General features: G+C 39.8%; 1 protein-coding gene across 2 annotated transcripts in view; it reads right to left on the minus strand.

Annotated features, from left to right (window-relative positions):
- Positions 1–12,711, minus strand: part of DNAJC15 (DnaJ heat shock protein family (Hsp40) member C15) — a 63,189-nt gene that overhangs the window by 25,747 nt on the left and 24,731 nt on the right. For both annotated transcript variants that reach the window (XM_030200540.1, XM_030200541.1), the window contains exons 2-4: positions 6,526–6,577; positions 4,930–5,003; positions 2,723–2,799 (exon numbers count right to left, since the gene is read on the minus strand). In XM_030200540.1, the coding sequence (XP_030056400.1) occupies positions 2,723–2,799; positions 4,930–5,003; positions 6,526–6,577 (203 nt within the window). The remainder of the gene's footprint in view (positions 1–2,722; positions 2,800–4,929; positions 5,004–6,525; positions 6,578–12,711) is intronic.

The raw sequence follows: 12,711 nt of genomic DNA on the forward strand, positions 1-12,711 counted from the left end.
TTTTTTCATTGAGTGAACAGTAAAACTTAAATAAGCCTGGTCATTAAGGTCAGTTCTGTGTACTTTAAACCAAGGGTAGGCTGGACATTCTATGTTATACTTTGTATTCTTTGAATAATTTTACTGCTGTAATTGTCTATAGCTTATGTTTGACTTATTCTTGCTGTACACCGCCTTGAGTGAATTCCTTCAAAAAGGCGGTAAATAAATCCTAATAAATAAATATTGGCTTGAAGGAGACAATTGGGCTCATTTTCGAAAGAGAAGGACGCCCATCTTTCGACATAAATCGGAAGATGGACGTCCTTCTCCCAGGGTTGTCCAAATCGGTATAATCGAAAGCCGATTTTGGACGTCCCCAACTGCTTTCTGTCACAGGAACGGCCAAAGTTAAAGGGGGCGTATCGGAGGCGTAGCAAAGGTGGGACTTGGGTGTGCCTAACACTAGGACGCCCTCAACCCATAATCGAAAGAAACATGGACGTCCCTGACGAACATTTGGACGACTTTACCAGGTCATGTTTTTCTTACGACCAAGGCACAAAAAGGTGCCCGAAATGACCAGATGACCACTGGAGAGAATCAGGGATGACCTCCCCTTACTCCCCCAGTGGCCACTAAACCCCTCCCACCCTCAGAAAACATCTTTAAAAATACTGATTGCCAGCCTCTATGCCAGCCTCAGATGTCATACTCAGGTCCATCACAGCAGTATGCAGGTCCCTGGAGCAGTTTTAGTGGGTGCAGTGCACTTTAGGCAAGTGGACCCAGGCCCATCCCTCCTACCTGTTACGTTTGTGGAGGAAACAGTGAGCCCTTCAAAACCCACCAGAAACTCACTGTACCCACATCTAGGTGCCCCCCTTCACCCATAAGGGCTATGGTAATGGTATACAGTTGGGTGTAGTGGGTTTTGGGGGGCTCAGCACATAAGGTAAGGGAGCTATATATCTGGGAGCAATTTATGAAGTCCACTGCAGTGCCCCCTAGGGTGCCCGGTTGGTGTCCTGGCATGTCAGGGGGACCAGTGCATTACAAATGCTGGCTCCTCCCACGACCAAATGGTTTGCATTTGGTCATTTCTGAGATGGACGTCCTTGGTTTCCATTATCGCTGAAAATCAAAAATGACCATCTCTAAGGACGACCAAATTTTAGGATTTGGGCATCCCTGACCGTATTATCGAAACGAAAGATGGACGTCCATCTTGTTTCAAAAATACGGGTTTCCCACCCCTGGATGGGGACGTTTTGCGAGGACATCCCTTGCGATTATGCCCCTCAATGTTTTTCTGAAGACAAATGAAGGTTCTATAAAGAAATGATGTAGATATGCAAACTATAATGTAATGAAGATCTATGGATTGGCCTTTCCAAATAATTTGGCAAACAAACGATAATGAGTAGACTATCCAAATGCAGAAATGTTATGTTTACTATGGGGTGGAGCAGCCCAGCAGCAGTGCTCTGTACTACCATATTAAATTCCTAAGGTTGGATTCTGCTCCTCCAGCTAGATAGGGCTTCGTGAAGGCAACAGCCCTCACAGGAAAGGATATGAATTGCTGTAAGTGGGAGGTACCATTTGTAAGACTAGAGAAAAGTCTGAGCACACCACCTCTTGTCTAATAGGCTTGAGTGGCTTTGCTAGTATCCAGAAGACTTTAGGATAACAGATCACTCAAAATTGTTGCTCATTTCATCTCTCCATTGGTCGAGACATAGGGAGCTAGTGCCAGGTCATTAAAAAAAGAAAAAAAAAAACACAACCACTCCCCAAGATATATAGAGTTTAGAAGAAAAGGTAAGGGGAGGGATGGATTGCAAAATGAACTGGTTAAAAAAACCCCATTAAGGAGTGGGGGAGAGACAAAAACTATAAATGGGCATTCTGGTAAAAGAGCGCAGAGACCTTGGAGAACAAAACCAGAGAAGCAATACCTTGCACATCATCCTGGTATCTCAACATAAATTAGACAACTCAGAGCATTTTATTTGATTGTCTGTAACATACTCAAGCTGAGTCTGGAACACACACATACCACAGAGGAAATTAGAGCAAACCTGCTTAGGTATAGAGCAATCAGTGCAGCAGTGCAGCTCTCAGCATGGCAGCACTTAAGTCCTGTATTTGTTATAGTATTAATGAGGTCACAGTCAGGGGCCAGGCTGAAAAACACACTGTCAGGGTTTGCAATCTTACTACTGTACCTTTATGTGAAATCAAGGCAAGAAAACTTGGTTGTGCTTTTTTTTTTTTAACATATCTTAATCAATACAGACCACCAGAATTATTTTCTTTTAAACTTTATTTTTGCATTTTCCAAAGTACAAACAACTTCATAAAACCAAACTTATTAATACAATACACTAACTTCCCTTCCCCCACTACCACACGCATCAAAACTGAGGTCTGACTTCTCACCCAGACTCCTGGGAGGATACACACAGCAACATATTCAAAACTATTATAAACAGTAATACTAATACTGACGCATACTGGCCACAGGCAAAAAATACTGTTGCATCCTACTACATCATTTTCAGCAGCAGAAACATATAGATTCACCTGTCTGTCATACACTTACCTCATAGGAGCCAACTTTTCAAAATTAATGGTGGTGCTAAGCCCAATGGAAATAAACTTTCCCTGGCCAGATACAAGGAATTTTCTCAATATTGGGGGTGCTCAAGCACCCACAGAGTCGGCTCCAATGACTTACCTGATACCTAGAACAAGGCTGGCTTCCCGTCTACTCATTTTCTGTTCAAATCCTCCTTTATAATAGGATGAAAGCCCCTGTGATGGAACAGAAAAGCATCAGAGAACAACACGTGAAATGGCCACACCCCACTGAAAAGATCCAGTGGAAACAAAAGCACTGCACTGAAACTCTTGCAAGAGTGCATTTAAAATAGGCTTATTGATCTCTTTAAAGGCTGCTGGCAATTTAAAGAGGCCCTGGACTTTTTTCCTCTGAGCTATCCACTTTTTCCTGCTCCTTTGGGCTTTAAGTTCAATTGATATGGCATCATGAGGTTTCCATTTGTAATTACTCAAGGATCCCCTATTTTTGTTATCCAATCACTACAGTAATGATCTTCGAACAAAGGGAAAGAGTCTTTGGAATCTGTTACATGTACACCATGATTCTGGCCACTCAGTGCTGTAGTTGTTTTAAGGGATAAGACTCTCACTCCACCATGCCAAGATGCTGTGAACAGACCTAGAGTACAAGGTCTCTACCTATGGTGGTAAAATTTAAGGGTGACAAATTTCTTGCTGCTTGCCACTCCACAGAGTAGCATTCTTGCTCCCTAACATCCAAAACCTCCCCTCCCATCACCCGCCTTCTGCCCCAGAGGCACAATCCTCAAGAGTTCAGCGAGTATGAGGATAAAGTCTGCCTTCATATATCCTGCCCTCTTTTGATTTCTATGAGGGGGATTGAGTGGGGGGAAGAGATCTGTGAATATAGGGTCAGATACCAGCTCACTGCACTAGGAGGATCACGTCACTAGAACAGAAATTTATAAGTGCAGCAGTGGGTGAGAAGTCCTTGTGTATTTATGAAGTTGGGAGGAGGAAGGGGTGAGGTGTCTAGGGGAGGCCCTCCCTGACTTTGAGCATACCCTCAGTAGCAGTCTCACCTCGAACAAGCCTAAGTAACCGAAATCAGGGGTAAAGACCAGGTTTTCCATACATTTCACCATAATGCATTACCTTATTTGCCTACATCAGTAATATTTACCAATGTTATAACTCTGAATTTGCTGTAAGTTGCTTTGAGCTCTATTACTGGAAACATATATAATAAACAAATGATAATGATAATTACAACAGCAAATGAACGTCCATTCAGACTCTGGGCTGGCTTTCTAGCCGTGCTGGTCATTTTAGTTTAGCTACCTTACACAACTGATCGGGTAACCAGAGAATTAGGTCAAAGATGTGCGCTCGTTGACGTTTACCCAAATTTCAGCAGATTGTTTGTACTCTATAAAGACTCATTAATATACTGATAGGTCCCAAGGTGGTGGAGGTGGACTGGATTCAAAACTGGTTGAGTGACAAGAGAGTAGGAGTAAATAGAATTTACTCAGAGGAGTGAAAGGTGATTAGTGGAATCTTTTTGGATTTTGCTCACTTTTTTCAGTAATAGCTCAAGGTGAGTTACTTTCAGTACAGCAGGTAATTTTCTGTCCCTGAGAATTTCCAGCCTAGACAGAGGCTTTTTCCTCCAAACATACAAAAGTTCTATGAATGAAAATATGACTATATGAACAATCTTATAAGAGTTATATGCAGGGTAAACCAACCCTATGAGAGACATGTTTATAAATTCCACATTCATTCGAGATAATCCTATACAGAAATCACCACAACTCTAGTACTCGGCATACATTTAAACACATAAGAGATCTTTCAACTACAGTAGAACTTCATTATAAGGGACTTCTAAGGACTGATCCCTTATATCTAAACTGTATATTAATTGTTTACCTAATCATAGCTCACAACCTACAGCAAAATGTACAGTATATGTAAATGCAAAGTTTAACAACACTTACATTTCAGTTAAAATAGTCTGATAGAGATGTTTAAGACAGTCAGTCAGTTTACTCATAGCGCAACCATGGTGTCACTCTTCTATATGCATGGTTCAATGAAGCCTTGGAACTGTGTAAAACAGTCTCATATAACCGGAAGTACACTATAACCGAGTCAGTCTCTTATATACATGGTTCAATGAAGCCTTGGGACTGTGTAAAATGATCTCTTATAACCAGAAGTCCACAATAACCAAATTGAAATACATGGGATGTCCTATTCTCTCAGCCGGCACTAAAAATTGAGTCCACTATATCCGAGTGTCCTTATATTGAAGTTCTACTGTACACTGTGCTATCAACTCAGATCACAACTTACCGGGTTTGGAATCTTGTTTACTGTTTCTACGATTACTTGGCCTAGGGGCTTCAAGAGCTGGAATGTATAACGACCTGAAATTATTAAAAATTAAGTTTTAGCTGACATCAAAAATATAGGGGCCAATAATCAGCCATAGGTGGTTAGCATTTAAAACACACGCAAGCCGCTGTGATTATTATTATTTTTTTAATACTTGGATATTCAGTGCCAGTAGCTAGATACTTGGATAAATAAATGGCTCAAGTTAAGACAGCCTTTTGGCTGCCCTAACTTTATTTGGGCAGATAGACACCGTGAGCAGGACTTATCTAGGTAGCACCTGCTCCTACCTGGGTAAGTCCCACAGGATATCAGCCCTATATTTAACAGACACCTATCACCATCAGTCTTATTATACGATGTTTGGTTTGCTGATATAGTACAGAACTATGAATTCGTAAGTACATAAGCATCACCATACTGGTGCAGGAGCATGATTACTACATAGCTAGAGCCTCTTCTCTGAGGAAGTTTGTTGAAACCTGGCCAAGTCAGCGGAGGTTCTCCTGTTGCTAAAAGTTGCTGCCAATTTAAAAAGATAAGTGCTGCTTCTTACTACCTGTTGGGCAGACTGGATGGACCGTACAGGTCTTTTTCTGCCGTCACCTACTATGTTACTCATGTTTTGGAAAAATGTTTGACACTGAAGATGTTTAAAATTGACAATCAAAAAAAATACAATGGGTGATCCTATGACGATTTGAACCACAACCATTTTTTTTCTTTTTAGAATAAGGAACACTGAGTTCCTATGGTGTGAGCTGCATTAGTATCGGAAGATCCCCATACTAAGTTGGATATGGTTGAGAATATTACACATGTATAAGAATAGCCTGATGACACTCTTGGCTATAATTACAAAAAAAAAAAAAGTTCTGTTATACATATATGAAGAAAAGTATCTTATTGTAAAGTATTATTGTTTGGGACATTGTGTGAGCTATATTGGAATTTAAGTCCCTACATATACAATATACGGTCCAATAATTGGAATTTTTGGGTATTTACAGAATAACATAGGCAGAATTTTGGCAGTCATGAGCATCTGTGTGTATATATATATATGCATTTATACCCATAAATATTTGTGCCTATGTTAAAGAACTGCACCCTCCATGGACATGGATGGCGCTAATTAAAGAATATTTGTTCTAACAAACTTCTGTGTGCTAATCAAAAAGATAGTTCAGCGCAAACATCACATTTTCTCCTTTAATAATGGCTGGCATGTAAACTTTCATTAGCAAACTAGAAGGTATATCAAAACCTTCAGAAACAAACAAAAGTTCTTTTCCTCATTGTTCTGTGTTTGCCTCCTCAGTAGCTTCTATTCAACAGTAAAACTAATTATTTCCTTCTGGAAAAGATTTGATATTTAAACTGGACCATGAGCTCTGCTTGACCTTGCTCTGCCTGGAAATAAAAATAGCAACAAATCTCACACTCAATTCTTGGCAACCTGCCAGTTTCTGAACAGCCAGTTCTTAAGGGAGAGGGTATTCTTCTAAACCTCATGTTAGTGTATGCCATGTAGTTCTACATCCAGGAGCTTACCTGCAAAAGCTGCAGCTGCAATACCTAGTCCAACTGCTATCAGAGTCCTGCCCTGCAAGAAGAGAGGCATTTATATACACAAGGAGCACACACTGTGATGCCAAGTCCCTGCAGCAGTTTAAATAGCATAGGCCTTGACAAATTTCCTTTTCAATCTAGGAGCCAGCAGCTGAGACATCTCACCCCTTTCTCCTCAACCCCATTATCCCAACCAAAGTTCAAGAGAAGGGAGGAGAGGGGCAGTCTCTCAAAGATCTGCTTTGAGGGGTCTAATATACTAAGACTTTTCCTATGGAAGCAGAATGGGAAAACAGAAAGCTTGGCAAAACAGGCTTCTAATGCTCTACTTCAAAGAACTGAGAGAAGCTAGTTGCTCCCCTTCCCCAAGCATGTTATGAGCAGCATGCTAGTGCCCCCTAACAGCTGTGCCACAGGCAATTTACCTCTTCAGTTTACTGTGGCACGTGGTCCCCATAAGTCTCCCCTTCTCTCATCACCCTCAACATCTTGCCCTTCCTTAGCCACCCTCTCTACTTTTCTCTCTCACCCTTCTTCCCACTGTTTGCCCTCAGTTTCCTCTTCATCATCCTCCACCCTCCCTTCTCAAGTCCATTCCTTTCATTCCCCCTTTCTTTGAGAATCTTCCCTTCTCCTAGTAGTTAGGTTCCATGAAGAATTAGGCTCACTTCCCTCTTTTCTTGTGCCTTGTGTGATTTTCTGCCTTTTCCATTTTTTCTCAGTTTATATTCTTTTCCCCCATCTAGTTCCCTCCTTTCTATGCTTCTAATTTTTCCATTTCTATCTTTTCCTTTTCTGTCCCTTTCCCCTTCCTTTTTCTTCTAATGAATGCTTCCCTCCTTTGTTGTCCCCAGTATCCTCTTGCTATTGCTGTGCTGCCTTTGGAACAGTTCTTACTCTGCACAGGGTTGACCCAGCTCAAGTTTGAGCCGTGCAGTGCAGGAATTTCATAGCAGATCTCGTGATCTCAAATCTCACAAGACTTGAGACCGAGAGAGCAGAACAAGAGTTCTGCACCATGCAGATCAGAACAAGTTGAATTATACTATGCAAAAGGAAAAACTGTTTTGATGATGGTGGCAATGGAACAACAAAAAAAAATCAACAAAATCCCTTGTGCCACAGTAAAATTTCTAGGCATCATGGTGAACTGCATCTGGGATTTGTTGAGCCCTGGGCTAGCAACATTAATCATCCCTCTTCTTAAATCCTTCAGTTGTATGCAGGACAGCTCTTGTAACTTTTTGGACAGATCTGTCGCAGGCTAAAAGCAAACAATCCTACCTTATTCAGTTCCATGAATTCAGCCTTTATTTATTAAGATTTATTTACCACCTTTTTTGAAGAAATTCACCCAAGGCGATGTACAGCACGAATAAGCTGAACACTGTCTATTGCCTAAACAACAGTGCATGGTAAGCATTTTACGTCAACACAATATATATTAAAACATCTTAATAGACAGTGTAGGGTGTAAGCAGAGGTGAAACACAGACAGTTAAGACAGAGGAAAATAAAGAGACTAATTTAAAGAAAGCTGCTCACGAAGACAGAAAGGTGTATGAATAAGATATCCACTAGGGCAGGGGTAGGCAACTCTGGTCCTCGAGAGCCAGAGGCAGGTCAGGTTTTCAGGATATCCACAATGAATATGCAGGAGATAGATCTATCTCCTGCATATCCTGAAAACCTGACCTGCCTCCGGCTCTCGAGGACTGGAATTGCCTACCTCTGCACTAGGGTAGGAGTGGATATGCAAGTCCTGACACAGTATGTGCAGCCGGTGTCAGTCCTTATGTGTGTTTGACTGGCTGGTTCTTCCTTTAAAGGCTTGGGAGAAGACCCAAGCTTTCACCAGCTTCCTGAAGTAGAGATAGTCTTGTGTTGCAACTAAGTCCTTTGCTCGCAAAGAAAAAGTTTTGCTCATATCAACTTGATTCTTACAGGGAACATTGGTTGATAAGTGTTGGGGCCAGAATATTCTTTTAAGGTATTCAACACAAAAGTGGATAGGAGCTCAAAGTGCCAGTGCAGTCTTGAATAAAGGACTAGAACCACTCACTCTTAAACCTTGCTCTGTCCTCTCCAGCAGCATATCGATTTATTGTAAACCACCTTGAAAACCATGTTTTGACATAAAGCGGTATGTATACTAAGCTCTGTAAAATAAATAAACATCTTTGAGAGAGCGTGGGGGGCTACTCCAGGGAAGGCTCATTGGCTGGTGTCACATCATATGATGTCCTTTGAAGAGGGTGCAGTTAGTGATACTCCTTGGGAGGACCATAGTAGAGAATGACGTGGGGACAAAGTTTGTCCCTGTCCCCGCAGACTCTATCCCCATCCCCGTGAGCTCTGTCTGATCCCACCCTCAGGCCTTGAACAGTTAGGATTTTATATTTAAATCATTTTATTAAAGTATAAAAAGAAACAATATTCTTACAATTGTCATTTTATAAATCACAACAAATCCAGAACGATTAAAAAAAACCAACCTGTCTTCTTCCCCCCCTCACAAATATCCCCTCCACTACTGAGAAAACCAAACAAGCCAAATTACTACAGAATACTACATAGAATATTCATGTTAACAGTATTTGTCTTTAAAAAGACAAGTTCAAAAGGAACTAAAAATGGCAATGAAAAAAGAAAGCCTGATATATGCGTATCAGAAATGCTGTGTAAAACAATCTTTGTGGTATGAATGAGACATATCACATAATATGACTGACAGTGTGTGGCACTCTGTATCAAATTTATGATCCGTTTAGATAAGTGATGTGCTCAAATTCTTTAAAAAAACTACTACAGGGTAGGTTGTGGAACCAAATGAGTATGTGCAATATTTGTCAACGTGAATACTGTGCAAACAATGGATTAAATGCAGTGTAAACAGAGTGCTTATTGATAGAATACAAAGTACATGAAAACCAAAATTTTGTGCATTTCCAACATATAAAATGAATGGTAAGAAACCATTCTTCTCTCTCTTGGACTACGCGCGTGAGAAATGTGTTGTTACAACTGAATGTATTATGAACAAAGCGATTCTTGTTACAGTTAAAAGTTTATTGAAACCTAAACTTCAGCATGTTTTCAGTTCCCACCTTATTAACTATTAAGAGACCATTCCTATCTCTCGAACTATGAACGTGAGGAATGTGTATTATAATACCTGAATGAAAAAATGCTAATAAAAGCAAAGCACAGGAACTGAAATTAAAAGAAACGAGGGGAGGTTGGTGCTGTGGCTGCTGCTACTAATCAGAAAACTATATATATTTGCTTTTACCACTACTACTACTTGACATTTCTAAAGCGCTACTAGGGTTACGCAGCGCTGTACAATTTAACATAGGACAGTCCCTGCTCAAGGAGCTTACAATCTAAACGACAAATGTACAGTCAGTCAAATAGGGGCAGTCAAATAGGGGCAGTCTAGATTTTTTTTTTATTTTTTATATTTTATATATTTTTATATTTATTTTATTATTTTTATATATAAAATATATATAAATATATATATGTATATATAAATATATATATAATATATATAAATATATATACATATAATATATAAAATAAATATAAAAATATTTGCTTTTAAAAGGTGATCGAAGCACCAGAGTGTAGAAATATTACAAAAAAATCTTTAGCAGCAAAGCAGATGACATTGAACAAAAGTGAGCCAACACATGGTATAATATGGCAACTTATATAAATAAATAGAAAATTACTGATGAAACATACTTGTAACTGTGTGAGTAAAAAACAATATATTTAGTTACAGCCCATGTTCTGTGCCTTTCTCCTTCCTTTGTTCTTCCCTCCCTTACCTTACTCCCTGTTGCAACGCAAGGAGAGTCCCCATTGGGCTGCTCCGGGGTTTTCCCTCCTCTAGCTCCTGCCTTCTGCTGTACCTTCCTGTTTTGCAAAACAGGAAGTTGCATCAGAAGGCAGGAGTCAACAGATGAGGGAAGGCCCCACAGCAGGCCAAGGGAGGAATAGTTGTCTCGGAATCAAAAAGGAAGGAAGTCGGAAATTCTTGTTAATATAGGGAAAAAGCTCAAGGGGAAACCTACAGATTTTCCTGCTGAATCACAAAGTGAGTTCTCCTTACCAGCAGGCTACGATCGTGGAAGCTTACACCTCAAGACCACTGACTTCTTCTGCACAGCTGCAAGAAACAGCAGCTATGGGAGATGTCGATGTCAGCTTAAGCACTGATCAGCGTTCTGCTCCTCCTTCTCCCCCCTGTTGGAACTCGAAGCCAGAGAAGGGCTGCAGTTGCAGTGGTGAGCCCTTGGCTTTCTGAAGTGTCTGGGACTATCTCAGGGGAAGTTCCTTCTGCCTAGAAGCAACAAATCAGACAGTTTTATCTCAGGCTCTTTTACAAGAGACAGTGTTGGTTTCCTTAAAGACTGCAACCGCTATGGAAACCGGAAAAGGTAACACTAGATTTGGTCTGGGAGGCACTGACTTCTTTGAATGAAGTTGCTTTCTCGTTAACAAGGGCTATATCTACTTTCAGTTCTTCAGTAATGAAGGCTGAGAATGTTTTACCTACATTACAGAGTCAATTGTGGAAATTGTCTGGTGAATTTTTAATCACAGAAGGTTCAGGCTGCCCTGATTAAAGAAAATTTATATGGCTAGAAAAGTTGAGAATCTAGGGAACTCTATGAGGTATTTGAATCCGAGCCTGTCGAATTTCCTAAAGTATCCGGTTTCTTCTTCAGTACATTTACTGAAAACCTATTTTGAGGAAATGCTTTCATTGCCAAAAGAAGCTTTTCCAGCAGCAGCTAAGGCATACAACATTTCTAATAAATCTAAGATATTACCTTAATAGGATAAACCCTTAGGGACTGCTCAGATTCTAGATGTGGAGGAATTAGGTCAGCTTAGATTTGACTGCTTACCTGGAAAAATCTGAGACTGACTCGAGAGACATTAATAGTGACTTTCTTATTTCCTCAAGATCGTGACTATATTTTGAAGTTATATTTTCGTCACAGGCAAAAACTTTTTAGAGTCAGAAGATATGGGTGTTTCCCAGTTTAACTAAAAGTACACGAGATCGTAGGAAGTTATTTCTTCAGATGTGGCAACAAGTGCTTGCTATTGGTGTTGAGTTTATTTTGAAATTTCCTTGCAAATGTTGTGTGACTGTGGGCTCTTAGAAAATGTATCTTTTTTGATCCTTATCAGTTGAACTCGTTTCTGGAGGCGAAGAAAATCAGCCTCCTACACCTGCAAGGCAAATGAGTAGATGAAGAATTTTTTTTAAAGATAGAATTACTTGAGAACCTTTTATAGATTTTTCATGTTTACTGTTTCAGGGATTTTTTCCTTTTGGATTTCTCCTCTTTGTTGTGGACTGACATAGAACTAATATTGTTCCTTTTTTTTAAGTTTTGCCTTATAATTATGTAACATTGCCTCATGGTGTTTTTCTTATCAAGTAGATACTTGCAATGTTTTGTTAAATGCAATAAATAAAATAATTAAAAAAAAAGGAAGGTAGTCGCTCTGCAAAAGTGTGGAAGTGCTGTTTTTAAAATGATGGGGAAATCATGACATTTACTGTCAGTACAAAATGAAAGAAAACAACTGTGTGGATGTCTACAGTTTAGAATGCACTATATAAATTATAGCATGTGAAGAGCAGAAATAAAAAAGAACAAAAATGAAATAACAGAAAATGAAAAGTTTTTCCCCATGCACACCTAAAGTGAAAGATACTGCTTGAGGAATGAAGCAGCTGATCATACAAATATCTGACTGTGCCCAAACTACCACCTTGAGCTTCCAGGAATACTTTGATTCTAACTTTAGCTCAAGATGTGGGTGTCTCATTTAGTAAATTAACAACAGGCATCTAGCATCTTTAGAATTCCAGTGTGCTGTTCTTATGCCCCTTCAATCAGTAACACAACTGATCATGGTAGGAATCCTATCATTTTTAGATTCTGCTCAACGCAAAATATGCTGGCATCATCTGACAAAACTGTCACAGCAAAAGAGAGAATGAATGCCATCCAAAAGATATACTCTAAGAAGCTTCTACAAATTCTTGCAACAGCGTGATGAAATGGATCTTGGCATTAAGGAGTTACAAGACTTTTTGTGCTTATATTCAAATTATTCGAATCCTCTCTGCCTTTG

This window comes from Microcaecilia unicolor, chromosome 4 (assembly GCF_901765095.1).
Source record: "Microcaecilia unicolor chromosome 4, aMicUni1.1, whole genome shotgun sequence".
NCBI lineage: Eukaryota > Metazoa > Chordata > Amphibia > Gymnophiona > Siphonopidae > Microcaecilia > Microcaecilia unicolor.